This window comes from Motacilla alba, chromosome 15 (assembly GCF_015832195.1).
Source record: "Motacilla alba alba isolate MOTALB_02 chromosome 15, Motacilla_alba_V1.0_pri, whole genome shotgun sequence".
NCBI classification, from domain to species: Eukaryota; Metazoa; Chordata; class Aves; order Passeriformes; family Motacillidae; genus Motacilla; species Motacilla alba.
In genome coordinates, this window is record NC_052030.1 from 12,320,591 (window position 1) to 12,345,655 (window position 25,065).

The following is a 25,065-nucleotide window of genomic DNA, read 5'->3' on the forward strand; positions in this document are numbered from 1 at the left end:
GATGCTGTGACACAATTTGGGATGCTCTGACACTGTTCGGGATGCTCTCGCACTGTCCGGGATGCTCTCACACGGTTTGGGATGTTCTGACACTGTTCGGGATGCTCTCCCACTGTTCGGGATGCTCTCACACCGTCCGGGATGCTGTGACACAATTTGGGACGCTCTGACACTGTTCGGGATGCTCTGACACTGTTCGGGATGCTCTCACACTGTCCGGGATGCTGTGACACTGTTTGGGATGCTCTCACACTGTTCGGGATGCTGTGACACTGTTTGGGATGCTCTCACACTGTTCGGGATGCTCTCACACTGTCCGGGATGCTCTCACACTGTCCGGGATGCTGTGACACTGTTTGGGATGCTCTCACACTGTTCGGGATGCTCTGACACTGTCCGGGATGCTGTGACACTGTTTGGGATGCTCTCGCACTGTTCGGGATGCTCTCGCACTGTCCGGGATGCTCTCCCACTGTTCGGGATGCTCTCACACTGTCCGGGATGCTCTCGCACTGTCCGGGATGCTCTCCCACTGTTCGGGATGCTCTCACACTGTTCGGGATGCTCTCGCACTGTTCGGGATGCTCTCGCACTGTCCGGGATGCTCTCGCACTGTTCGGGATGCTCTCGCACTGTCCGGGATGCTCTCACACTGTCCGGGATGCTGTGACACAATTTGGGATGCTCTCACACTGTCCGGGATGCTCTGACACTGTTTGGGATGCCCTCGCAGATTTTAGGATGCCCTTACACATTTCGGGGTTCCCTCACAGTTTTGGGGTTCTCTGGCGGTTTTGGGGTTCTCTGGCAGTTTCGGGGCTCTCTGGCAGTTTTCGGATTTCTCTGGCAGTTTTGGGGTTCTCTGGCAGTTTTTGGGGATCTCTTACAGTTTTGGGGCTCTCTGGCAGTTTCGGGGTGCTCTCACAGTTTTGGGGTTCTCTGGCAGTTTCAGGTTTCTCTGGCAGTTTCGGGTTTCTCTGGCAGTTTCGGGGTTCTCTCACAGTTTTTAGGGTTCTCTGGCGGTTTTTGGGGTTCTCTGGCAGTTTTTAGGGTTCTCTGGCAGTTTTTGGTCTCTCTGGCAGTTTCTGGGGTTCTCTCGCAGTTTCGGGGCTCTCTCGCAGTTTTTGGGGTGTCCTTTTCCCGTCCCGCTCCCCGCAGTTGCCGCCGGTGGCCGCCAGGGCGCGCGCGCGCTCTTCCCGCGGTCGGCGCGCGCCCCCTCAGGGCCCCTCAGGCCGGGGGAGCGGGACCGGCCCCGGGGCGCGGCGGGCCCGGCACCGGCACCAGCACCGGCACCACCACCGGCACCGGCACCGGCACCCGCACCGGCCCCGCGGGCCGCCGGGCCGAGCAGCGCCACGCGCGGGGCTGCCCCGCTCGCTGGCCCCGCGGGCCCGGGCACCGCGCAGCCCCGGGGCGCTGAGAGGCACCTGCGGGCCCGCCCCGATCCCGCTCAGGTGAGCCCGGCCCGGCCGCGCCGCCGCAGCCCCGGCACAGCGCCCGCTGCCCCGGGGGAGCCGCCGCTGCCGCTGCCGCGGGCGGGGGCGGCGATGCGGCGGGGGCGGCCGTGATTGCGGGGCCGGCGGGCAGCGGGGACCCCCCTTCCCCTCGGCCGCCCTCCTCCGCGGGCGCCGGCCCCGCCGCCGGACGGAGCGGAGCGGAGCGGAGCGGGCGGGGAGCGGGGGGAGTGGTTACGGGCTCCGGCGCGACACCCCCGGCCCCCCCGCCCCGCTCAGCCGCCCCTCTCCAAATAAATCAGCACCATGACTACTTCTGGGCATGGAACAAAGAGGATGCTCTCCCGGGGCCCCGCGCTGCTCCTGGCGCCGCTGCTGCTCCTGTGCCGAGGTAACCCCGGTCCCGCCGCCGCGACCCCGCCGCTGTGGTCCTGTTTGTCCGCTTTGGTCGTTGTGTTCGTTTTCGTGTTTGTTTTTGAACTATTCGTGTTTATTTCATACCTGCCCCCTCCCCCGGTTTTATTTGCGGCCGTTTCCCCCATGCCAGCCCTCCCTCCCTCCCCCGGCGCTCCGCGCAGCGCTGCGGGTGCGAGGCGCTCCGAGCTCCGGCTCTGGGGCGCACCAAGACGTCCCCATCCAGCTCCGCTGCCCTCCCGGGTGTCCCCTGTCCCCACGCGTGCCGCGGGCTCCCGGCCCTCTGCGCGAAGGCTGCCCGCCTGCTTCGGCCGCTGCCAGCGCGTTGCTGCCGATTTGGGGGGGAAATGGGAAAAGTTTGGGTTTGCCGGGGCTCTGGGGGATGGAGAAGGGCCGTGGGGTTTCCCACGGGGCGGCCGACCCCCGTTCCTCGCTGCTGCTCCTCGCTCTTTCTGGCTATCTAAGGGTGGGGGGAAAGATGTGCGGGAATTAAAGCCCTTCGGTAACAAAATACTCGTGCAGCCTTTTTGCGCTGAATGCCGAGCAGAATGGGTTTCGGTGGGCTGCCGAGGAGCGGGGTCTGGCCCTTGGCTGGGCTCAGGTGGGATTCCCCCATCACGGCCAGCTGCGAGGCAGCGCGCCCGGGCAGGGACTGAGGCTGGGAGATGCTCTTCCTCTGTTATTTTATTTTTCCTTTTTTTTTTTTTTTTTTTTTTTTTTTTTTTTAATTTCCCCCTCAGCTGGACTTGGGAGCAGTGTTCGGGTCCCAGCCGCGGGTGTTTGCTGGGGAAGGGTTCCCCAGAGCGCTGCCCCTGGGAAAGTCTTTAGCCGGACTTCACTCCAGGGACGTTCTCCTCTGCGAGCTCCCGTGAGCTCCCTCGCAGATGCTGTTCCTAATAAACAGGGGTTGTTAAAAGCAGATTAATTAAGGTGCATCGGTGCTGAAGTTGCTCGGGGATTCGTTTGCGCTTACTGCTTCTCGGGACGGTGCTCGCGTTTGGCCGTAGCGTGGAGCTTGGGCTGCTGGGGAAACTTGGCGGGGGGTTTAGGAATACGCCTAAATTTAAGGATTTTAGGTGAAAAAAGAGCGGTCCGTGGGAGGGGTAATAGCAGCAGCTGTCGCTCTTGGGGAGGGCACAGGGAAGGCTTTGTGCTGGGGAAGTGTTTCAGGAAAGGTTCCTACAGGAAGAGCAGGAACGATTTGCTGGGAAGGAGGCATCAACCTCGGGGACTCACAGAAGACGGACAGCAGGGAGTCCCTGCTCTGCTCACCCCAAAAAGCACTGCTTGCCCCCGCCTGCAATCCCCCTCCTTGGCCGGGCTGTGTGCAGCCACGGCGGCACCTGGAAATCCTCCTGAGCAGGACACGGCCACCGGGGTGCAGAGTTTGGGGTGCAGCTTGTGGGGACTGGGGCACCGAGCCCGGACGCAGGGCATGGGCTGCCTGTGGGTTGGCACTGTCCCCCAGAATGGTGGCTTTCTGTGGTCATTGCCGTGCCCTGCGCACCGTGCAGCTCTTCTTTTACCGAGGAGAGAGTTAGGCGCAGCAAAGGAGCAGGTTTCTGGTTTTGGGTTTTTTTTAAAATCTTTTTTATTTATTGCTTTGACATATTACTGCTAATCTTTCCCCTGCTCTTCCCCCCTCCCGTCTCCTCTTGTGTGGGTAGCTACCATGGTGAGATTGGGCTGTGGGTGTAATTCTTCCAGCGCTCTGAGTGCTTAAGCATATGGAAACCCACTTTGAAACAGTTTGTGGCTGCAAACCTACCGACGTATCCATCCCTCCATCCATCCCTCCATCCCTCCCTCCCTCCATCCATCCCTCTCCGCGGCTCTGAGCCCTCCCTGCTCAGCGTGCGCGTCAGGAGCTCGCAGTGCGCTCTCGGCCCGGGCTGTGGATAACGAGCGCGTTCCCCGCCTGCGCCTCTCTCCTCTCTCGGCCGTAGCATCCTTCTGCTTCCGTGGCGGAGCGCTGCCCCTGCCCCGTCCCGCCCCTGGCGCGGACCGCAGCAATGTGGGGGCTTTGGGATCAGGGGAGAGCTCTTCAGAGAGAGGCGAGCGGCGGCAGAGCCCGGGAACGCCTCCTCCGGGGCTCTGCCGAGCTCCCCGCAGCTCGCTGTGATCCAAGTGGGTTTTCTCCTCTCGATTACAGGGGTTAACGAACCGCATCTCGGTTTGGGTTGTTGCAGACGGGAGAGACACCTGCATGAGTCATGCCGCGGTGCTGCCATGTCCGCAAAGCTCCCAGCTCGTTCAGACGCTCGCCTTGGGCTCTTGCCATTTTTCTCTATTTATTTGCCTTTGCTCCCTCCCTTCCCCCTTGCCGGGGCCGGCTCTGGGCAGGGCTGCGCTGCGGGCGCCGGCGATGCACCAGGCTGAGTTTCTGCGGCCTCTTCGAAGCGGGTGGCGTTCGCTCGCCTGTCAGGCGGGTCCCCTAAATAGCTTTGTGAAGGTCCAATTAAGAGATCACTCTGCTGCCCCGGCTCTGGGGCTGCTGGCGCGCTCGGCTGCGAGCAGAGGGTGTGCGTGTGTGTTTGGCAGCCGGGGCCGCTCACGCTGAGCTCGAGGATGTCTCTGGCTGGCAGCAGGCCCCCGTTTGTTGCTGGCATCTAGGCAGGGTTTTGGCCGCCTTCCTCGCTGGCGGCGGCGGAGCCGTCTCCGAGGTTATACGAATAGGTATCCTGCGAGCGAGCTGGATGAGTTACCCGAATGTTTTGTTTTCCTGCCTGCTGCTGTGTCACCGGCTCGCTCCGCTGCCTCGCAGCCCGCAGCGGGTGCGGGAACGCGGGGCAGGGCAGCGCAGGAGCGGGGCGTGCGGAGCTCCCCGAACGCGCTCCCTCGGCCCCTGTGGGACGCGCTGGGGCTGCTGGCAGCTGTGCGTGAGGAAGGACCCGCGATTGCTTTTAGACTCCGGCTCCAGGGGGGCGTGGGTGGAGAGACATTATGCTTATTTTATTATGTGTCCCTGTATCACTCTACCTAATATGGAGACACTTTATATTCAGAGGCTCTTTAGGAACAGAGATGAAAGACCTGCATTATCTACTGTACAATAGATTTGCAGATCATGACCGTACAAACTGTTGAAATGTAGGTTATTTTCCCCAGATTAGTGCAGATCTCAACATTTCATGCAATGACTCTTCAAACTGATGTGAAGTGGGGGATAGTGGGCTGGGGGGAGAAGTCTGAAATTATTATAGTGCCTTTTGCTCTAGCATCCATTAGAGCAGAATATTTTAGATACCCTGATTTTACTTCCCATCAGCATAAATCTGGACCAGCTGCTCTGAAGTCAGTGGAGCTCCTCTGGATTTATGCATTGCTGCTGCGATCGGCACTGGGCTCTCTGGGAATGCAGGAGGCAACTGTGTGACTTACCCTGTGCAGCATCTTTCAATTCAGAATCTCCTGTCACTGGTGCTGCAGCCTCCTTTGTGTATTTGAAATGGGGAAGTCTCACTGCTTTTGGGTTTTGATGATTTTTCTTCAATACGTGCGGCTTGGTCACAGAACTCTGTTCACTGACTCTGGCTGATCAATAGAGCCTTTTGCGGTTTGAATACCAAAATAGTTACATTAAAATATAAAAATCAATTAAATGCAATTAATTTGCTGTATTTTATTGCTGGGAATGATAGTCACTCCCAGCCCTATTGTCTCTGTGTTGAAAGCAGCTTAGTGCGGTGAGGAAGGTATGAGCCCAGGAGCAGCTGCAGGAGGTCAGAGCAGAGGGCTGCCAAGGCTGGGACAGAGTGTGTGCCTCAGGAAGGAATTTTTGGATGAGGGATGCATTCCTGAGCTGGAGATGGCTCCATTTATTTAATTGCTGTGTTGGGTTTGCCATCATGGATTTGGTTGCTCTTTGAGCCCAGGCAGCAGTTTGGAAGGCACAGTCCTTGGGCAAGGTGCCTGGAGAGGAGAGTCTGTGCTCCACGGAGGCGCACAGGGATTTGGGTTGCACAGGGATTTGGGCCGTGCAGGGTTTTCCCATTGGTGCCAGTGGGATGGACATTCCACCCTGCTGACCCCACTGAGTCAGGGTCCTCCTGCCCTTCTCCATAGCTCCTCAGAAATGCATTTTGCAGCCAGGCTGCTCAGGGGGCCCGTGCTGGCTGTGTCCCTTTGCTGAAAGGAGGAGGAAGGGGTGCCATTACTCATGATGCTGAGTTACAGCAGCTCGTGCTGCTGGTCCTGACCTTGGTGGTTGATGCTGGTACAAAGCTCAGTGATGGAGAGGTGGCTCCATGAAGCTTTTGCTGTAATGGAGGTGGCTCCATGAAGCTTTTGCTGTGATGGAGGTGGCTTCATGAAGCTCTGTGTCTGGTGGAGGTGCTGCAGACTGGCCCTGTCTCACAGGAGCAAAGGGGACCTGGCAGCCCCCTAAGTCCTGTGTGAAGCAAGCAAAACTAAGGTCTTCTGGCCTTAATAAACCTCCCGGTGAAAGATAAGCCACCCCACCAAAATAAATACTGTCAGCACAACACATTTAATTCACTGATCTTGATTCCCCATTCTGTCCTTGCCTAAACATAAGTGGTGTTAGTTAATGACAAGCAGTGAGTTGGTTCGCTGGCACAGCTTTAGCTCTCAGCCCTGGCGGTGGCTCACTGATGTGCTGGCACGTGGTGCTTGCCCAACTGTCACATCCTCTCGCATGAAGTGCCACGGAGGCTGTGCAGTGTGAGTTGCCACGTGCTGCTCTAGATGTCGTGGAAGATGCTTTGGTTTCGTGCACTCGGGAGTTCCCAGCTGGCATTTCAGAGGAAGCGGTTCCCACGTGAGGATGGGCGGGCAGAAATTCCAAGCAAAGAGGTCTCTGGAGACAACTTAAAGGGGGGATGGGGATTGCTCAGTGTCTGCCTTTCCCTGGGTATTCCCACTGCCCTCTGGGACCCAGAGCGCTGCGATGGGAAGTGAAGCCAGGCTGCTGGAGTGTGTGTGGGGGTGAGCTCCTTGTGGAAGGACTTTGTGTCTGGGCAGCCCCTCACACAATTGGCTTTAGTCTCAGGTGCAAGGTAAATATTAATGCTTTTTCCATGCTTCCCAAAAATTCTCTTGCAACACACTTTGAGCTGTTCTTTGTTTACATAAATGTTTGTCTCTGACAGCATTCAGAAAGCTTCATGAATTTATGATGCGCTCCAGATTCTAGCGCACCTTTTTCCTTTTCTCTTTTTTCCTTCTTTTTTTCCCCCCAAAACCACTCTTTCCTCCCAAATTTTGGTGATGAAATTGCAGGAGGGATGCATATTTCAGCAGGCTATTGAGAGGCAATGTAAACACCATCTTTCATGGAAAATCAGTTTGTTCAAGTTCAAAAGCAGCCCAGCCTCTCCACTTGATCAATTTGCCTGTCATAGGAGATGATTTTAAAAGTGGTGATTATGTCCTATCTTGTCTCTTGCAACTTCAGGCAAGGAGAGAAAATGAAGTGTAGCATTTGATTTTAACTGTTTTTTTCTGGATTTTTTTTGTGATGCTGGTAGTCAGAGAGCAAGCAAAGGGGTGCCCTGAGGGGTGAGGGACAGCCAGGAACGGAGGAGTTTCCACGAGGCTGCCGTCTGCTGAGTAAACTAATTGGAAACTGCGTGTAAACCAGCTCTGCTCATCTCACCGTGCCTGCACCAGCTGGCCCTCAGGAGCTGCCCTGCCCCATCCCTTCCCCTGCAGTGGGGAATGAGACCTGCAGTGGCAGGAAATGGGCTTTTGGTGACAAAGCTGCTAAATCCTGGGGAGAGGGTGCTCGGCATGGTTGCAGGGACACATCCTCCTGCCTTGGGATGGTGCTGCCATCTGCTTAAAGGCTGTGCAAAAACCACAGGCCTGGTTTTGGGGAGGGGATGGTGTGAAACCACCCGTGTTGGGCAGCTCTAGCTTGGCATTGGTGATGGAAAAAACTCCACTGATGCCATTCAAACTGGGGCTAAATGGAGAAGCAGGGCTCAAATCCTCATTCTGGCCAAGCCAAGGGGCTCAGCAGGCTCCAGAAATGGTGTTTGCACTGGTAGCAGCCCACGGGATGTGTGGGAGGTGGTGCCTCTGGCCAAGCAGCTGCCCCTGTGCTGAGCCCATTTATGCACACACACAATGCTGGGAAAGTTTAGTTTTGGGCTGAGGGAGCCCTGGGGGGAATCAGCCTGAGGAGGAAAAGCATTTCTGCCAGAGAGGGGAGAAATGTCATCCTCATTACCCCAGAAATAAAATCCTTTAGAAGGGTTGAGAGGTGCACGTATCTTTGGGTTTTTTTGTTTAGCTTGTATGGAAACATTTCAAAAACAGATGGCAAAGCAGAGATTTATTTCCCGTTAAGTGCAGAGGGCTGGTGCACAGGACCTTATCTGCTTGTGGGCCCTGTAATAAACCTGCCAGCAGGTGATTTAAATCCAGTTTTTCTGATTGGGAGAGTAGTGAAAGGAACAGGGTTTATGTTACTCAGGAATTTTATGGGCAATGTTAGATTTTTAAGATGCAGGAATGATCAGGGCATGGCTCTGTAGCACCAGAGACGTTCATTTCTCTAATAAAGGATCTTCCCCGAGTCAGAAAAATGAACCATTTTCCATTATTTAGCAGCTGAGCTGCCGTTGCTGTTTGCATGAGTGACAGACGCAGCTACTTTATGTCTCAGTTTAGGAGTTGTTGTCAATTAGCCACAGCTTTTGCTTAGCAGCAAGGCTCTCGCCACAATGGGGAAGGACGGCTGTCTGATGGATGCTGCAGCTCTCGAAACAAACATTTCTGCTGCAGCTTCAAAAAAGGATGAAACTCGCACCAAAAATAAGACAGAGCCCCTGCGCCCTAAAAGGGAGCCCTTGAGCAGATGGAGCAGGTTCCTGTGCAATAAGCAGTAATTAGAAACTCAGCAAAGAGCTGGGAGCTGTTGACTAGTCTTGGTACCCAGATTTCTGGTTGAAAAAGGAAAAATCCAAGGTGAGTTTTGGAAGGAGCTTCTCTGGATGGAGCAAGACCCTGGCCACCTGGTCCGGTGAAAGACAACAGCCATGGACCCCCAGTGCCTCTGTCCCTGAGTCTGTGGGGCCACAGCAGTCTGCAATGTCACTGGGGGTTTTTAAGGGCACTCAGAGAGCTGGGTGGGGGTGGCAGGGACCAATAGCACAAGGTCTGGCTGTCTTTCACTGAGTGCAGAGAGGACACAACACGCGCACAGTGAAACAGGCTTTTAAAAGGCTGCAACAGAGGCACCCCGAGAGGATGGTAAGAGCTTTCTAGAAGCAGCAGAGCCCTTTCAGGGCAAGCTCAAAAGCCAGTGTGCCTCAGCCTCTCCAAATAATGGGAATTAGAGCTGGGAATGTTGGCAAATAAACTGCCTTTCCCATCTCTGGAGGTTGGGAACAGCCTGTTCCTGAGCGTGGCTGGTTTTCAGCTGTGCAGGACTTCTGCTGCTTCCCTTGGCAGAGAGCTTTGCAGCCCAGCAGACCTCTCCTGCATCCCGCCTACAGTTTTCCTTCTTTGCTTCGTTCCATCATTTATTGGATGGCCTGAGTTCCCAACTCTCCATCCCTACCACCCATCCAAAGCCAAACCCAGGCGAATCTATGAAATGGGGACAAATGGCTAAAGAGGGAGTGGGAAATGCTCAAGGCAAGGAGCTGGGTCTGGCATGCAAATACCCAGCATGTAAATGCATTTGCAGCTGGAGGTTATTTGGAGAAGAGAGGGCAAGGACTTGAAACACACGTGGTGATGAGCCATAGACTGTGCTCTGGAAACACTCAGAAGGCAGTTACAGTCACACCATCTAATTCATCTCCCACTAAGACATCCTGCTCCAAGGTGTTTGGAAATAATGGAGTAGCTTAGATACTAACATTATTAAATCCTCATCTCTGACAGCTATGAGAATTAATATACAAAGGTTTCTTCCACCTTTTTTTTTCTTTTTTTAATGCAGCACAGTTACTCATTTCAGGTCTTTTGCTTAGGAGTAGCCCACTGAAAGTTATTAGCATGAATATTGGTGCAAAGAAGGCTTAACTCCATTAAAGAGGGGAAACAAGCAAGAGATAAACAGAAGATAGCATGAATTTTATTGCAGTTGAGACATTTTTTTCTTTTCAAATATTAATCATTTGTCGTTCTCTCACCTGTAGATCTCAAAGGGCTTTAGAGAAAAAAGTGAGTACAATTGAAGCCATTGTCTGTCCTCTGCATCGCCTCCATGAGGTGCCCTGGGGCAGAACCCCAAAGTCTAAGCCCTGCTGCCAGGGAGAGCAGAGGTGTTGGGTGAAGCTGGGCCCTGGGGTTATTTTTGATGGCAGTGATGTTTTTTGCTGCTGCTCTGTCGGGAGTGAGGCCCACCTTGCACAGAGGCTGCTGAGGTTCATGGCCAGTCCCTTAGCCCTGGTGTGCTGAGCACAGCTCGGGCACTGTCTCCTCCTCCCTGTCTCAGCCCTGGCTTGTTTTGGTGCCTGAGCTGCTTGGCATCTCCAAGCCCCATCCCAGGCAGCTCTGAGGCTCTCTCTAAGGGCTCTCTGTGTGCCCCAACATTGGCACTGCTTGGTTCTTCTGCTGTGTCTGATTTGCACCAGCCCATTACAGTTTTTATGGGAAGTTATAAGCAGGAACGAAGAGATGGAATTGTTGTTCTTTATTGCTGAAATCAAAGACAGCCCTACAGAGGAGAGCCCCCATGGTGGTGCCCATCTCATCACCTCCTTGGTGTGATGAAGCTGGACAGGCCATGGGGATTGGGGTATTTCCAGGGACTGCACTGAGGAGCTGTTCTTCAGACATGCCCTTTTAAACCCCAAATGTCCATGTTGTGCACCTTATTTCATTTACTATGGTGTCATAATGAGATTACTGGAGTCTGCCGTAAGCCCTGGGGGACAAGTCCAGCTCCTGGGAACAGCTTCAGCTGTGTCTTCTTAAAGCATCCTGCTCATCCAGAGTTAAAGCATCTCCCTCCCTTTCTAGGGAGCCCCACACATTAAATGTGTAGGAAGGCTTTGTTGCATTTAACCACATGGGGAAAGCCAAAGGGCAGTCACAGCTTTGGTTCCTGCACCAACCAGCAAACTCCCAGATGGTTTCCAAGCTGCCCTAGGCCCTCTGTCCCCTCCTCAAAGGGCTGAGAGCTGGAGCAGCCCCAGCTCTAACACTGCCACAATGCTCATCCCTTAGGTGTGTGGAATCTGGGAATTGGTGTAGCAGACTCCAGTCTGTGGGACTTCATCATCTGAGTTATTGTCTCTGAAATACAGTTCTCTCCCTCAATGGCAGTCTCCTATTGAAAACGATCTCTTTCAGCAGGGCACTTGCATTTATTTACTGCGCAGCTTCTCCCATTAGTATAATCATTACTCCTTGGACTGGGTTTGAATTCAGAGCATCCCACTGTGGTACTTAAAGAATTAATTACAGTGATGAAAGAATTCCTCTAAAGACTTCTATGAATTGGTCTGGTTGAAGTGTTTTAGCTTTGCTTCAATTGGTGCAGCTCTTGTCAAAGGATGGTGAGAAAATGCATGGGTCAGTGATTTAGATGAGGCAAATTACGTTAGAAAAATTGATTTGATTTAGAAAGTGAGCTTTCAGATCACAGGGAATTGCCTGCTTCTTTCTCTGCCGTGCTGGTTCTCCCTGAAGATGAGCAGAGGCAGATAATTCAGGGTTAAAGTAAGTGGCTCTTGTAAAAGGTTTGTCAGAGAGTGAGGAGAGCTGGGCTGACACACATCTCTAGATAAACCATTATTGACCCATATATTGCTATCTGTGCATCAGCTGGAGTTACAGACGGACGGGAATGCTTATAAACACACTCAGGCAGTTCATGTGGCTTGTTAAAGAATCAAGTCCTTGTTTTTAGGTTTGGCTTTTCTTTTTTTTCTCCCCAGGAATGTTTTCCCATAGAGCATACCTTCAGAACTGGCACCGATCTGGGAATGTGTGCTGTGTGGCTGCCTTAGCCAGCTCTGCGTTGCCTGGCTCTGTGCTTAGTCATTCCTGGGGCTGGCAGTTTGCTTTTCCCGAGGTTTTTCACTTCCTCGGATCAAACTGAGTGTTTCCTCCTTCTGTCCCTTGTCTTCATCTTAAAGGGGCTGCAGTCCCTGCGCTGCAGTGGGGTGATGCCCAGTAGGTCGGGCAGTGTCCCCTCGGGGGATCGTTCCTAAGAAGCACCTTCTGAGCGAGCAGTTCCCTCCCTGCACGCTCAGGGGTTTCTTCTGAGCTCTTCTCCCGGCCAGCTGTGTGCTGCCTGTGGGGGTGGTGGGCTGTGAATGCAAAGGCTGCTGGCCGGGGACCCCCATTGTTCCTACCATTCCCGAGTCACTTTGACAGGGCTCTCCGTGCTTGTCAGGCAAGCAGGGATGGAGCCTGGCAGCGTTTCAGTTTGCACTTTGCAAAATTTGTCTTTTTAAAAAAAAAGTAAAGGAGATGACTTTTGCCTAGCAGTGCTTTTTGTTTCTTTCTCACCTTGCAGAACCCTCTACATTGCAGATTGTTTGCTGGAATGCTGAGAGACCTCATTTTTGGTCTGTCTAGCACTGGTGGTATTTGTCTCCATAGCTTCAGCACCACCAGCTTCCCTGGCATGGAAATGCAGGAACGGGGCTCTGCTGTGCCTGTGCCATTCCCTCTCCCCTGGGTGGGCATGAGAGAGCTGCAGAGCCCCAGTGGTACCCACACAGTGGGGTGCAGCCTTGGCTGGGAAAGGGTTGTGTGCACATTCCTGCGCTTGCACAGAGCCTGTTCCATAGCCCAGCCCCAGGCTGGGAAGTGAGATGACAAGTGCAAGGAGAGAAATGATGCTGGGGAGAGCTGGAACGGAGCCTCCCGCCAGCAACCGAATTCAAGGCTGCAAAAAGAAGTTGCAAAAGTAGCAATCCATCTGTCCACTTAGTGGGAGAAGCCTAAGATCATTTCACAGTAATCAGCCCCCTGGTGTTCAAAAAAACCCAACCAAAAATACTGCAGGTTTTTGCTTTACTGTGGGTAACTGGCAAAATCTAAAGCAAATTAATGTTCTCAGAGGTTGTGAGGCTTTCCCCCCTCTTTTGACAAGTAGGGGCTGTATCAAGTTAAAAATAATATAAGAAACAATAGACTGTCTTTGTTTTTTTTAGATTACCGTATTTTTGCCATACATTTCAGAGATTTTCTGTCCCCACTGAACTCTCTGGTTAATTACCAGCAGGGTTATTGGCAAGTGGGTGTTTCTGTGCGGTGTCAGTTGGGTGGTGAGCAGGGTCATCATCACTTGGCACGTTCCCAAGGTGGTGCATTGTGCACGTGCACTGCACTGCTGCAGCTCCTCGGCTCTATCAGTGTCTCCAGTAAAAGCCACAATGCTCAGGCATTTTAATTTGGTTGTAAAAACTTGCTCCAGGCACTACAAAGTTCAGGAGAGTTTGTTTATTTATTTATTGTGATCTCATTTTATTCTTCCTTCCCCCTTAACCGTGAGGGCATAGAGGCTCCAAAGATGCCTCTTGATGCTTGCTTATGTGACTTGAGAAGCACTGAGTTGGAGGAAGGTCACTGATTTGTGCTCTGTGTGTGGAGACATTCATTCAGATTAAAGCAGAGGTTTGAACACGCCAAGCTTGAAGGTGTCCGTAAGGAGCCCTTCTTGCAAGACACTGCTGGAGAAAGATGTTCAGGGTGGGTGTTTCCTCATGCCAGGTGTGGGGGTCACACCCCTGGAAGGATGTCCCTGCTGTCCCCAGCCAAGGCTGCAGCCACCTTTGGCCGGGGCTGTGGGGAGCAGAAGTGGACCTGAGCACACGAGTGAGGCACAGCAGGACTTTGCTGTGGAACCGGAGCTGCTGAAATGCAGCAGCTGCTTTGCTGCTTCACAACAATCTGTAATTAAAACACAACTTGCCATCCTGATTAGGTTAAGCATTTAAATTCATTTGCAATTTTTTCCCCCCTGTATTGTGTAATTAGCTACATATGACGCTTAGATTAGCTCAGTTAAAAGTTATAATGATTAATTTGCACATCAAAGCCTCCCCATGAATCAAGTGGTGCAGCACACGGAGAGAGCTCCAGTGTCCACATGAACATGTCCCTGCCTGCTCCAGGGACACCACGGAGGCTCCAGGAGCTGGTTCCTGATGTTTCAGTCCTTCTGCAAGGCAGCAGTGTCCCTGTGCCCTGAGTCACTCAAAAAAGGACAGTGTGACCAGGATGTGGCCGTGCCTTTCTTGCCTCTGAGCTGGGGTGATGCATCCTGAAGCACCTGACTGACCATGCACCCGGGAGCACTTCAAAGCCATGGTGTGAAATTGCTGTTGTTCTAGTGGCTTTGTGGATATAAGCGTTGCTCTAAAGTGTTTTGGCCAAATTCTGATTGTTTTCACCCAGGTTAATCTTTGATTATGAGTTTTGCCTGAAGGCTTTGTAAGTCAGATTGGAGCTCTAACTAGTGAAGAACCTTGTTCAAGCAAGCCAAAACCAACAAGAAAACTACTATAAGCTAATTATAACGAATGTCTTCTTTCTTTCTTATCTAGTCATAATATTGTCTTTCTTTCCACCTTCTGCTGAGCTGTGAAAATATTCTGCAAAATGATATTTTTGAGTAGATGGAAAAGTACACCCCTGTCAACAATATTTTTCTATTGTTCATCAGAGACAGGCTTCATAACAGAAGAGATCCGTGCTGGAAAAGTACATCAGCTGCAAACAGTTTATTCAAAGTCAGCTCAGATAGCAGGGAGGGTTTTTGAGTTCCTGCTCCAGCTGAAGTTGAAATGCAGAATGCGGCTTCTAATATTTCAGAGACATGAATGGTGCAGGTCATAATGATGCATTGCCATTTTCACAAAAGATGGTTTTCTGTTAAAGCTTCCAGTGGAAAATGGTCTGGAGGAGTTAAAATATTTACACAGTGTTGAAGTTCCTGGATGAGGGTGCCATCTCCTTCCCTAGGGCACTGTGGGTGAGTGCAAAATGAGTTCCCACCTTTTTGGTTCATGTACCTGTCTGTGTGTCCATGCACATGGGTGCACTGATGTTAACTTGGTGGGGTGTTAAATTCTTCACTTTTCCAACCAGCAATTTCAATTGAATTTCATCAGCCAATGAAGTTCTCTGCTGCTTTCTTTGCTCTTCCAGTTTAGTGAGCTCCAGCCATTTAGCTGTGGGTCCTGAGGCATGATTGCTCTGTGGAGCAGCAAAACTAAATTGGTTCCTGATGTAAAATCTTTATATATATATATATATATGTGCAATTTTTTTTTTCTTTTTTGATCTCTCTAAGTCACTGTGAGTGGTGTTACAGTGTTGGGCTGATGATGGGAATCTTCAAGCTTGGCTTTTTCTGGTCCAGTTCTGGATCCCCCCCACAGCATCTTTTAAAAAGCTTTTGTGCTTGTCTTGAATGGCAAAAACTAATAGAGGAAGAGGTTTTTGATTTTTTTTGTGTTGTTGTTTATATATTTATCTTTAGAATCATGGTGCAAAGATTGGACTGGGGTTTTGGGTTTTCTCCCTGTAGAAATGTTTATGAGGATGATAGTTATTTGGATCAAAAGAGATCTTTTGGCAGTCCTCTGACTTTGATTCAGTACTGGCAGTGCAACAAATAATGAAAAAGCAATCATTTCCCCTTCTCCCACTTTTATTCTCAGGATAAATGAATGGTTAAGATCTCTGTGCTCAAAAATAATTGCTCATGGCTCTTACAGAAAAGATGAAAATCCATAACACTCACCCTTTAAATAGATTATTTGATCTTTCCTGTTGGTTTGTGTTTTGCACTGTTGAGTGTCTTTGCTGCCAGTCTGAGGCTAAACTGGACAAAGCTGATGTGCAGGCTTTGCAGATTGAGTCTGGGGGAAGGAGAACTGGATAAGGAATTCACTGTTTTGGAAAGCAGCTCCCATGGTGGGAGTTGAGCAGCAGGGATGAAGCAGGTTCTTGCTGTCAAGGTCCACAGGCAGAACTGTTTTGCACAGCATAAAGTTAAACAATTTGACAGAATACAGAAGGAATGGAAAAAAAGTGTAACTTTAATTTGCCATGTGATTTTAAAGCAGCTCAAACATCTCCTAAAGTGTGTGTGAGTGACTGCTGGGACCTGCTGGGCAGCTCTCAGTGTGCTCCTCCTCCAGCTGCCTGGGTTGATGAACAGATGGAGGTGTCCACCAGTGCTTTGCCAGGGTTTCTCTTCTTCCTTTCTTTCCTTGCTTTCATGGCAGTGGATGTGAGGATGAGCTGCCATATTTCACATCTTCCCTCCCAGCAGCCAAATGGTGCTGAGTGACCGAGCTGGCTGCCCATCCCAGGGACTGTGCACTGCACCTTCCTGGAGCTACAACCTCCCGTCATTTCCAGCAAAGCCAGGCATGAAAGATTAGGCTGGGCCCGTATTCTTTGTCTGGGGATAACTGCAGCAGTTCCTCTTTTTGTTTTTAAATCCTGCTAATTGGTGCTCTCAGCCTCAGCTCCAGCTTAATGAAGGCTGCTGTCTGGGAATCATCACAAACAGTTATGGAAATGCATTTAAATGCTTAAATCTGTTGTACTTTTCTCTTTATGGGCTTATTCCTTCAAAAAGCATAACTATGCCCAGGGTCCCTCCCTGCCCAGGATGATTTCTTCCCGTGAGCTCTGTGCTGGGGCTCTGGCACCTCTGCAGCACAGAGGGTACCCGGGAGGTTTGTGCCCAAGCAGGGAGGGAGCCCAGCCCCGCTGCACCCCTCGTGCTGAGGGAGCAGCATTTTCAGGCTGTTTGCTCCAGAGGGGCCTTTGGGTGCTGGGCATGAGGGCTGAGAGAGCATCCAGCTTCCCTCCTGCTCCTCTGACCCGCCCAGCACAAGCAGCATTGACTCAACCCTGTTCAACAAACAGAGCTGCTGTGGCTGCACTGCTCGTGTCCCTCTGTCTGGCAGTCAGCGCATGTCTGTCCCTCTGTTCCTCGTGGTGAGAGCCCTGCAGCTGCACAGGGGCAGAGAGGGTTTAAGCTAAAAGCAAAGGAAAAGGTCACATGGTGGGTTTTGCCATCGTGGCTGTGGTTGTAGCCACACATTCCCCAGCTCTGCAGAGGTGTGAGCCAGGTGGTCCTGGGAGGGATTTGCACAAGGGTTTGTGGTTTCTCCAGAGGCAGGGGAGCACCATGCAGCAAAACAAGGGCTTGTGTTTAAAGAACAACGTGGGGCATTGCTTATTTGTGCTCTGGTTAGAGGGAGATGCAAGTGGTCTGATGCCTGTATTTTAAGAGCAACCTTCAGCTCATGTGATGGACAGGGAAGATGAGAAGAGACTGCTACGAGCCAAAAGCAGCAAACCCATGAAGCAGAGCCTGAGACAGCTTTAAAGCTATGAACATAATTACCCGAGGAGTCTGCCAAGGAACCAGATGCTGTAAATGAAAGAATAACTTCCATGGCTTGGCATCTGTCTGTGATCCAGGGAGAGGAGGAGAAGCAGGGGAACTGCATGCAGGGCTGGGAAATGGTTGCTCCAGTTGCAAAATGAGTAGCTTCAAAAATATTTAGTCTATACTGGCATTTTTGTCTGGAGGAGAGTGAAGCCGTTGGGAAGAAGAGAAGAGAGGTCAATGTGCTTCTCTTGTGGGCAGTTTGACTGTGTTCTGCAGGTTTGATGTCAGTGTTATGTGGTTGGTTGGCTTCGGGGAAGATCTGGGTGCTGTGGCAGCTTAAGCAGGTGGTGATAAATGAGGAAGATGTGACTGGGCTGAATTCTGAACCTTTTGGGACCCGTTTGTGCCCAGAACCCTACAGAGCACTCTGTTTTCCATGCATGGATGAGCTCAGTTGATATTTAAAATAAATGGCTGCATGTGACTTGTTTGAGGTCAGGTCACTCTTGGCAGTGCTCTAGTTTTAAAAACCAAACTAGAAAGTTCCTGCTATTTCTCTCCCTAATTTATTTTTACAATTACTGTTAAAATAATTGCAGTCCTAGCAAAGGTAAACAGCTGGGTTCGACATAATCAGCACATAAACAATATCCATCATTTACATGGTATAAAACCTCTGCCACACAACATGTTCCTGAGGCTGCATCTTAGGGGAAAAATAGAAAACCTTTATGGGAAAGGAGCAGAAAATCAGCTGGGGTCCACAGGGATTGAGTACATGTGGATCACTGCAGCAGTGTTGGCAGCAGTGGTGCAGTCTCCTTTCTGCTTGTGCTGGAACCAAACACCCCAGAAAAAGGTGGTGATGACAGAGCTGCACATGGGGCATCTTCAGAGCCAAGTGAGTGCTGCTTCCTGGGGTGCAGAAACGGAACTTGCCTCTCCCAGCTGGGAAATAAAGGCAGGGAGCAGTGACTAGAGGTTATAGGGCAAGTTCATGTGATTTCAGGCCAGGAGAGCAGTGTCTTTCAAGCCAGGAAGAGGAAGAAGAGCTTTGCTCATGGGTTAGAGATTTTTTTACTGTTTTAATAACATTATTTTTTACTCTTATTTGGCTGTAATCAGTAGAAAATATGTTCAACATGCACCTTGGACGCACAGGATGGGATGGACATGGGAGTGTGATGGAGGGCTTGGGAGTGGGGGACATCACCAGCATCCCAAGGAGCCTGGCTGGGAGCAGGGAGGGAGCTGGAGGTGACTGGGGGTGAGCTCAGCTGCTGCCTCTGCACACTTAAAACCTGCTGTGTGTGCATCCTTGTTTGTAAGCAGCTGTGGTTATTTTACCTCAAAATAACAAACCTTTTTTGCAAGCAGGAGTTGGGGGCAGGCCTCTGTATTGCTGCAGCTTGGGGACACAGTCACGTGCAAGTCAGAGAGCCACATCATGTTGAGTGCTGAATGACTCTGCTTATTAATATAATAAACCAGAGGAACACACTGTCATGACAGCCTCTGCAGCGAGGATCCAGGGGGTTATTTTAACCAAAGCACATTAAATCTTTCTGTCTCCCGAAAATTGCACCCTGGAGGTATGGACTGGAGGGTAGGAGGGGCAGGAACATTTACCAAGGGCTTGCAGGAGTTTTTTTGCATATCGTGGTCTCCAGAGCAGTGCTCTGCTGTCTGGGGTTTTATATCTTCCCATCACTGTAGTTAAGTTCCTCAGACATGAGAAGAAGGAAAACATTCTCTCTCGCTCTCTTTTATTTTCTTCCTTCATTCTCTGTTTTCAAGATGAAATTTTCTCTGCTGTAGCACAGATACGGGACCTTTTCTTCAGATGTGCTATATGAAAACATGCTGCCACCCTCTCTGAAAGCTGTGAAGTGTGTGCATGTGCATGGATATTCTGTATACTCAGGCACACACTACACAGAGATGCATGTGTGTATACATAGGGTTTTTCCTCTCTCTCTCTCAGATAAAATAGGCTTTTCTCCTCTCTTTAACAAAATCTGAGTGTTTTTAGCTGATGGAAGATAAAATTCTCACCAGGGTACCCTGATGGGCTCACAGCTGTATCTGCTGGGGTTGATTCAAGGGCAAGAGCACTGCTCCCCTGCACCCCTGACTGGGATTTTGGTCACTGGGTGCATGGGTAGGTTCAGCAGACCCTTGGAGAAGACCTGGTGTGGGTCAGTTAATGGCAGCAGCCCAGCTGCCTCTGTGAGAGCCCACAGAGAGACCTCTGTGGCCTCAAGTGGCCCCAGCATCAGGGCTGCCTGCCGGGGACAGAGGCTCCACTCCCTGACAGGGAGGCAGGTTAAAACAAAAACACAAGGTTCTCAGAGAGAGCAAGGTGAGGGGACTCCCTGCTGATCCTCTCGAGGTGTTTTGTGCTCTCTGTCTGCCAAATGCAGAGCACACTGGGCTGGTCCCTGTTGCTTTCCCTGGGAGTGGAGCAGCCCAGAACAGAGGATGCGTGTCCCCTTTGCCACCCTCTGGTGAAAAATGTGCCCACATCTCCCTGTATTTCCTGTGGGTTGGCTTGACACACAAGCAGCTTTCCCTTCTCTGTTTCTAATCATGGAGAGGGCTCAGCACACTGTCTGAAATAGCTTTTTTGCCTCAACAGGGAGGTTCCTTGAGGCAGTAATTGACTCTTTCTTTCAAGCAATGGCATTTTACCTGGGAAAGCAGCCAGTTGGTATTTTCAGCACAGCAGAATTCTGCCTTGCTTTGAAAGGAGCTGGTTCCAGATCCTCCTTGGTTTTTTTCCCCCCTTAGGATGATGTCATTTTACTTTGTGCACTCTCTACCATGTTGTACACAGTCTCTTCATCTCCTTGGAAAACATTTCCATTAGACAGGCACTTAATTTTATAGAAACAGCACCTGCAGGATCAACAGGTGGATAATCTGGAGTCCTCAGCTGCATCATGTTGGACAACTGAAATGTCCTTTAAGTGACCCTGAAAGGAAGGCTGAATTGTTAGTGATGGTTTTTTCTTTCCCATGAAGAATCATAGAATGGAATGTGTGATAACACAATTGAAAGTGATGAAGATGCTGGATATGGGCAAGAAAACTGAGGAGACCAGGAGAGAAAGATTTCCAAAGCAGAAACAAACTGTTCTTCATTCTTAGTTTTCATGCCAATTTCACGTATTCATGAAAATTGCCTCAATTTAACTTCAGGGGAGAAAAGAAGCTACAGGGTTGCTGTAGCTAAAAGGCTGCATCCTGTATTAGTAAGTTTGCTACACTTGAGATTTTTATCTAGAGGGGCTTTTTTTATGGTACTTTCTACCAGCAGTTCTCCACACCTGTTTATTTTTAAAAAGCACTCTGCAAGCTGCAGGAAAAGGATGCTAAGCACAGTTATCCCTGTTCTTCAGCTAGAGGGAACGGGCAGAGATGTGCAGTAACTTTGGTCTCTGCCAGAGCCAGGAAAACAGATGAGCCTTCAGCTCCTGAATCCTGCACAACACCAGACAACCCTGCCTGGGAGCTGGTCATCCTGCTCAACTCAGCCTTGTTTTATGTGCCTGCCCTTGAGTTACCCCTGTGTGACAAGAATGAAGGCAGTGGTGAATATTTTGTACATCTTGTATAGCAGAGGCATGAAACCTTGATAGACTTGGCAGCTTGTCTGGCCTCTCTTACCAGTTAGGTAATCTGGGGCTGAATCTTCCCCCTGCTCTGGGCATTGGTTTTCCCCTCTAGTGTTTCCCTCCTCTTCCTTTCTGCATTGTTCATGTGCCCACACTCAGGTGGGATTTAAGAAGCACTTCATGGCTTTGCATGGTGGAACTGGCGAGCTCTGCTCAGCTCATCAAGGCAGATAAAAATGCACCGTGAGCCTGTGGTGCTGCTGCTGTTAGTGCTTCCTCTGCAAGGTCTGTGCAGCCACCCAGCAAAGCAGAGCTGGTCACTGCCCTCTCTCCAGGACAGCCTTGGGCCCACAGGGATGGGACATCTGCTGGCATCTGGACTGGGAGACTTTGGTAATACAGCAGCACCACCTCTGCCCGTCCACCTCCAGCAGCTACAGAGAGTGACCACAGAGGAACAAGCCTGATTTGTTTTCTAGGAGGTTTTGATGCATGAAATGCAGGGACAGTGTTTCCCTCCTGGTACCTGCAAGAACACGATGCTCTGCAATAAATTAGCAATGCTGCCCTGCCTTCTGCTTAGGAAAGGGCTTTAAGGTGTTTTTTTGTGCTGTGCCTCTTGTGGCTAGCTGGAGACTGTAGTTTCTGGGTGTACTATATCCTCCTCAACATTTAAAAATTAAAAATCCTTAAGAAAAGGAATAATACATTTTCAGAATTGTGTAACTTCATGCAATGTGGCCTTGTTGGAGTGATCAAGGTACAGGCACAGATCCTTCAGCATGCTTAGGCAGAGGCATCAAAGTTTGCAGAATATGGGTTGTAGATTTTAAGGCCTTTCAGTCCAAAGTTGGATCTTTTCCATCTTTGCAAATGTTTCTGATGCTGTATAAGTACTGTCTTTGAGGTTTACCAGCAGCTAACATTATCACACACTTCCATTTAAAGCAAAATCAGAGAGCCTCTTTTATATCTGTAAGAGAACTAAGAAAGCCTTTTTCACAGCATTGCAGACAAATGCAGATTGACAGTTATTAGTTGATGGTCTAACTGCTCTGACAGGGTTTGATGCAGAGGGATTTGCAGTGATTGACTCTGAGGCATCCCTCGTGCCTGTTCCACGCTGAATCCACTCTGTCCCTGCTGACCATTTATTTGGTCCCCACTGGGCATCTCTGGGACCTGGGCAGTGAAGGTGCTGATAGCTGAGCAAAGTGGGCAAGTTGCCCAGCAGAAACCTCCTGTTTGCAGCAGATGCTGAAAAGGGGACTGAGAAGCGGTTTTCTCCTCCATGGCCTTGTTTGGGGCTGTTTGGAGGCAATACAGACAGGGAAGGATTATGTTGTTTGCATTGCAGGTCACTTTTAGCAATTATCAGCAGGAATTTAGCACCTAATATGTGTCTAACAAATCTGAATTAAATCTTTAATTGAAGATTAAAGGACTTCATGTGAGAAGTAACTAAATATTAAACAACCTGTTCACCTGCTACTGCTCGGGTGTTCAGTGTCTCTCCCGTGTGAGGCAGGAGCTGCAGGTCACAGCTCCTTTATCCAAGCACAAGCAGCATCTCTGTGCATGAGGGTTTGGGCAGCAAGGCTGCCCCATCTGCAAGCACCGCGTGGCTCCCACCCCCCAGCACTGCTCCAGAGCCCTGTCTGTCACTGCAGCCCTCAAACACGATGCTTTCTGTTTTTTCTGTTTGTCACAGCTGTCAAGGACTCTGTCAATCTCTGGCGCTGTTAATCCATCCCGAGTGAATCCTGAGCAAACCTTTGTGGTAGCTGGGAGAAATTTACTCTCTGCTGGTACTTAGCAGCAGAACGAGAGGAAAAACAATTATTGACCACAAATGAGTGGGGTTGTGCCCAAGCCTTCTGATTCCCTGGCTTCTTTATGGGCACGGTAAGCTTTGCATTGAAGCCAGCCAACACCACCCGCTGCTTCCTGCGATGCTCCAGAGAACTGGGAGTTCAATTTCCTTACATCACATAGCAAAAGCAGAGCCCTTATTTATTTTGCATGCCGTTATTGGTACTGCTCCTCGTCGCCGGCGTTTGGATTGCTGTTGGAATGTCTCTGCTCCGAGCGCAGGGATGGGCGCGCAGGGACCATCGCTAAGCAACCCAGCGGGAGCGCTGCGTGCCCGCGCTGTCCCTGTCACACGCCCGTCCCCACTGTCCTCACGGCTCCTGGTCCCGCAGCCTCATCGATGCCATCGACTGGGGGAGATTGCAGCGATCGGGAAGTTAAGCAGAAAATGGCACTGCCTGTTGCTGGTGGGAGGAGGTGGCTCAGGACTGCTCTTCCCGGGGAATTGATGCTCACGGCTATTGATTGGAAAGCACTTTGCATTGCGCTGAGTGTCAGTCTAGTTAGTTCATAAATTTATGGATGCCATTCTGCATTTGCCACAAACTTTCCTGCTTTCTGTCATTTTTTTTTTTTCAGGAGAGTTTGAAAAAAAAAATGGCAACGTGATCTGAAAAAATGGAGATATGGGAGTAAGATGCTAGCTTTTTAATTTACATTTATTCTGTGTCTTGAAGATCAGTGTTCAGCCACCTCTGCTTTCTAATTTTGCCTTTTAACATGGTGTCAAGCCCAAGGAGACTTGTTAGATGTTGATATAATGATATTGGTAAAATATTGGTATTTGGAAATGATTGTCAGATAACTTTCATTTTTCATGCACAAATACACAGTAAACACACACATTTATCTAATACTTTGGAGACAGCTTTAGTCTTTCAGATATTCACTGGGTAATTGAAAACAAATGTTAGCTTGTCTTTAATAGTGCTCCACACTAGTCACAGTGCAGTGTGACCGAGTTCTCATTTTAGTATTCTTCAGAGACATTTGAAGTATGCAGCTTCTTAAATCCGAGCTGACTTGGAGCTCTCTGCAAAATGCATTACTGCAGCTCTTGGAGGAGAGTCTGTCGTGTTTGCTCCTCCAGGTAATGCCTGAGCTGTTTGAATAGGATGCTCTCCTTGCAGCTGACTAACTTTCTGGGCTGAAATTTGGTAAAAACTTCAGCAGAGGTTCTCGTGTGGCACTTCGCAGCTGGGAGGCAGCTTCTCCACGGGGTCTGGTTGCCCCAGCAGGGTCTCCACAGGCCACACTCACTGCAGCAGGCACTGCTCTGTGATGTGCAAGCAGCAGAGAGGAGCTGGCCTGCACTGGGAGCCACTGGAGCTGCTGTGCCAGCACTGACTGCACACCACGTCCCCAGGGGCCACCGGCTCCAGGTGGACGCTCAGCGGTTCTGCTCTGGGGACAGGACTCCAGAGGCAGCTTGGCTTGGCTCTGCAGAAGATCCATCCCTGGGTCAGTGCCCCGTGGCTTTTCACAGGTAGCCAAAGACAGCAGAGCCTTTTGCTTCCCCCTGCATATTGAATTCGGGCTGGTGATGCTGAGGAGGAGCGTGCCACATGTGGGATGTATCTTGTCTAACAATTAGTCATCCTAAAAGGGTGGTTTGGTGCTCTGCTCAGTCGCTGCAGGGAGTGGGCTGCTTCAGAGGCAATTTGTCCTGCTTTGACCCTGGTGTCTGGATCCCTGGTCCTGCTGGGTGGAGAGAGGCAGCCCTGGCGTTGGTCTGGACAGGGATTTCCACCCCATGTGTGCCCTCACCAGCCCTGGGGCAGAGGAATATCCTCCTCCCCGGTCATGTCTTCGTGGGGATTTTCTCAGGGGGGAAGGGACCCTCAAGCCCTGCTATGGAAGAGTGGCCACCACAATCCTCTCCAGAGCACAACAGGTTTGCTCTTGGCAGAATAAACCACTGCTGAACAATGGAACTAATGAAGAGATCTGAAGTGCATTTATCCTTTGAAAAGTGAGTCTAAATATAGTGCAGTGGAGTTCAATATCTCTCTTCAAGACATTTAGATCAAATGTACCTATTCTGAGACTTTTACGTTTTCTCTTCTTCTTTTTTTTTGTCTGTAAACCCAATGGCCTACCCTGGAAATTTAAATTCCAGTTGAGGTCCTCTGGACTCATGAATCACTTCCAGTCACAAAGGCACTGTAGTGCACTTGGGACGTGGTAATTATGTTAGTGTTCAGCAGGGCAAAGTAGAGCCCAGCTCACCTCCCTCCTATTGTTGCAGCTTTTGGTGCTGTCTTGGGAATAGTAGTAATAGTAGTAGTAGTAATAATAAGAATAATAAAAGGGCTGCCACGAAAGCCAGGGAATCTGACTCAATGCACACAGGCAAGGGAGGCTGGGGAAGCAGCAGCCCTTCCCAAGTGCTCCCCTGCCAAATCTTCACAGT

General features: G+C 50.6%; 1 protein-coding gene across 2 annotated transcripts in view; it reads left to right on the top strand.

Annotated features, from left to right (window-relative positions):
* Positions 1-1,305: 1,305 nt before the first annotated feature.
* The window catches only part of TMEM132B (transmembrane protein 132B), a 221,908-nt gene continuing 198,148 nt past the window's right edge, over positions 1,306-25,065 (top strand). Inside the window, exon 1 of one of the 2 annotated variants that reach the window (XM_038152280.1) lies at positions 1,306-1,454. Coding sequence is in view for 1 of the 2 variants with exons in the window: in XM_038152279.1 (XP_038008207.1) it covers positions 1,761-1,845 (85 nt within the window). In the remaining variant the exon portion in view is untranslated. Of the gene's footprint in view, positions 1,455-1,535; positions 1,846-25,065 lie in introns of those variants that run through there. The other variant, XM_038152279.1, reaches the window with a different exon arrangement.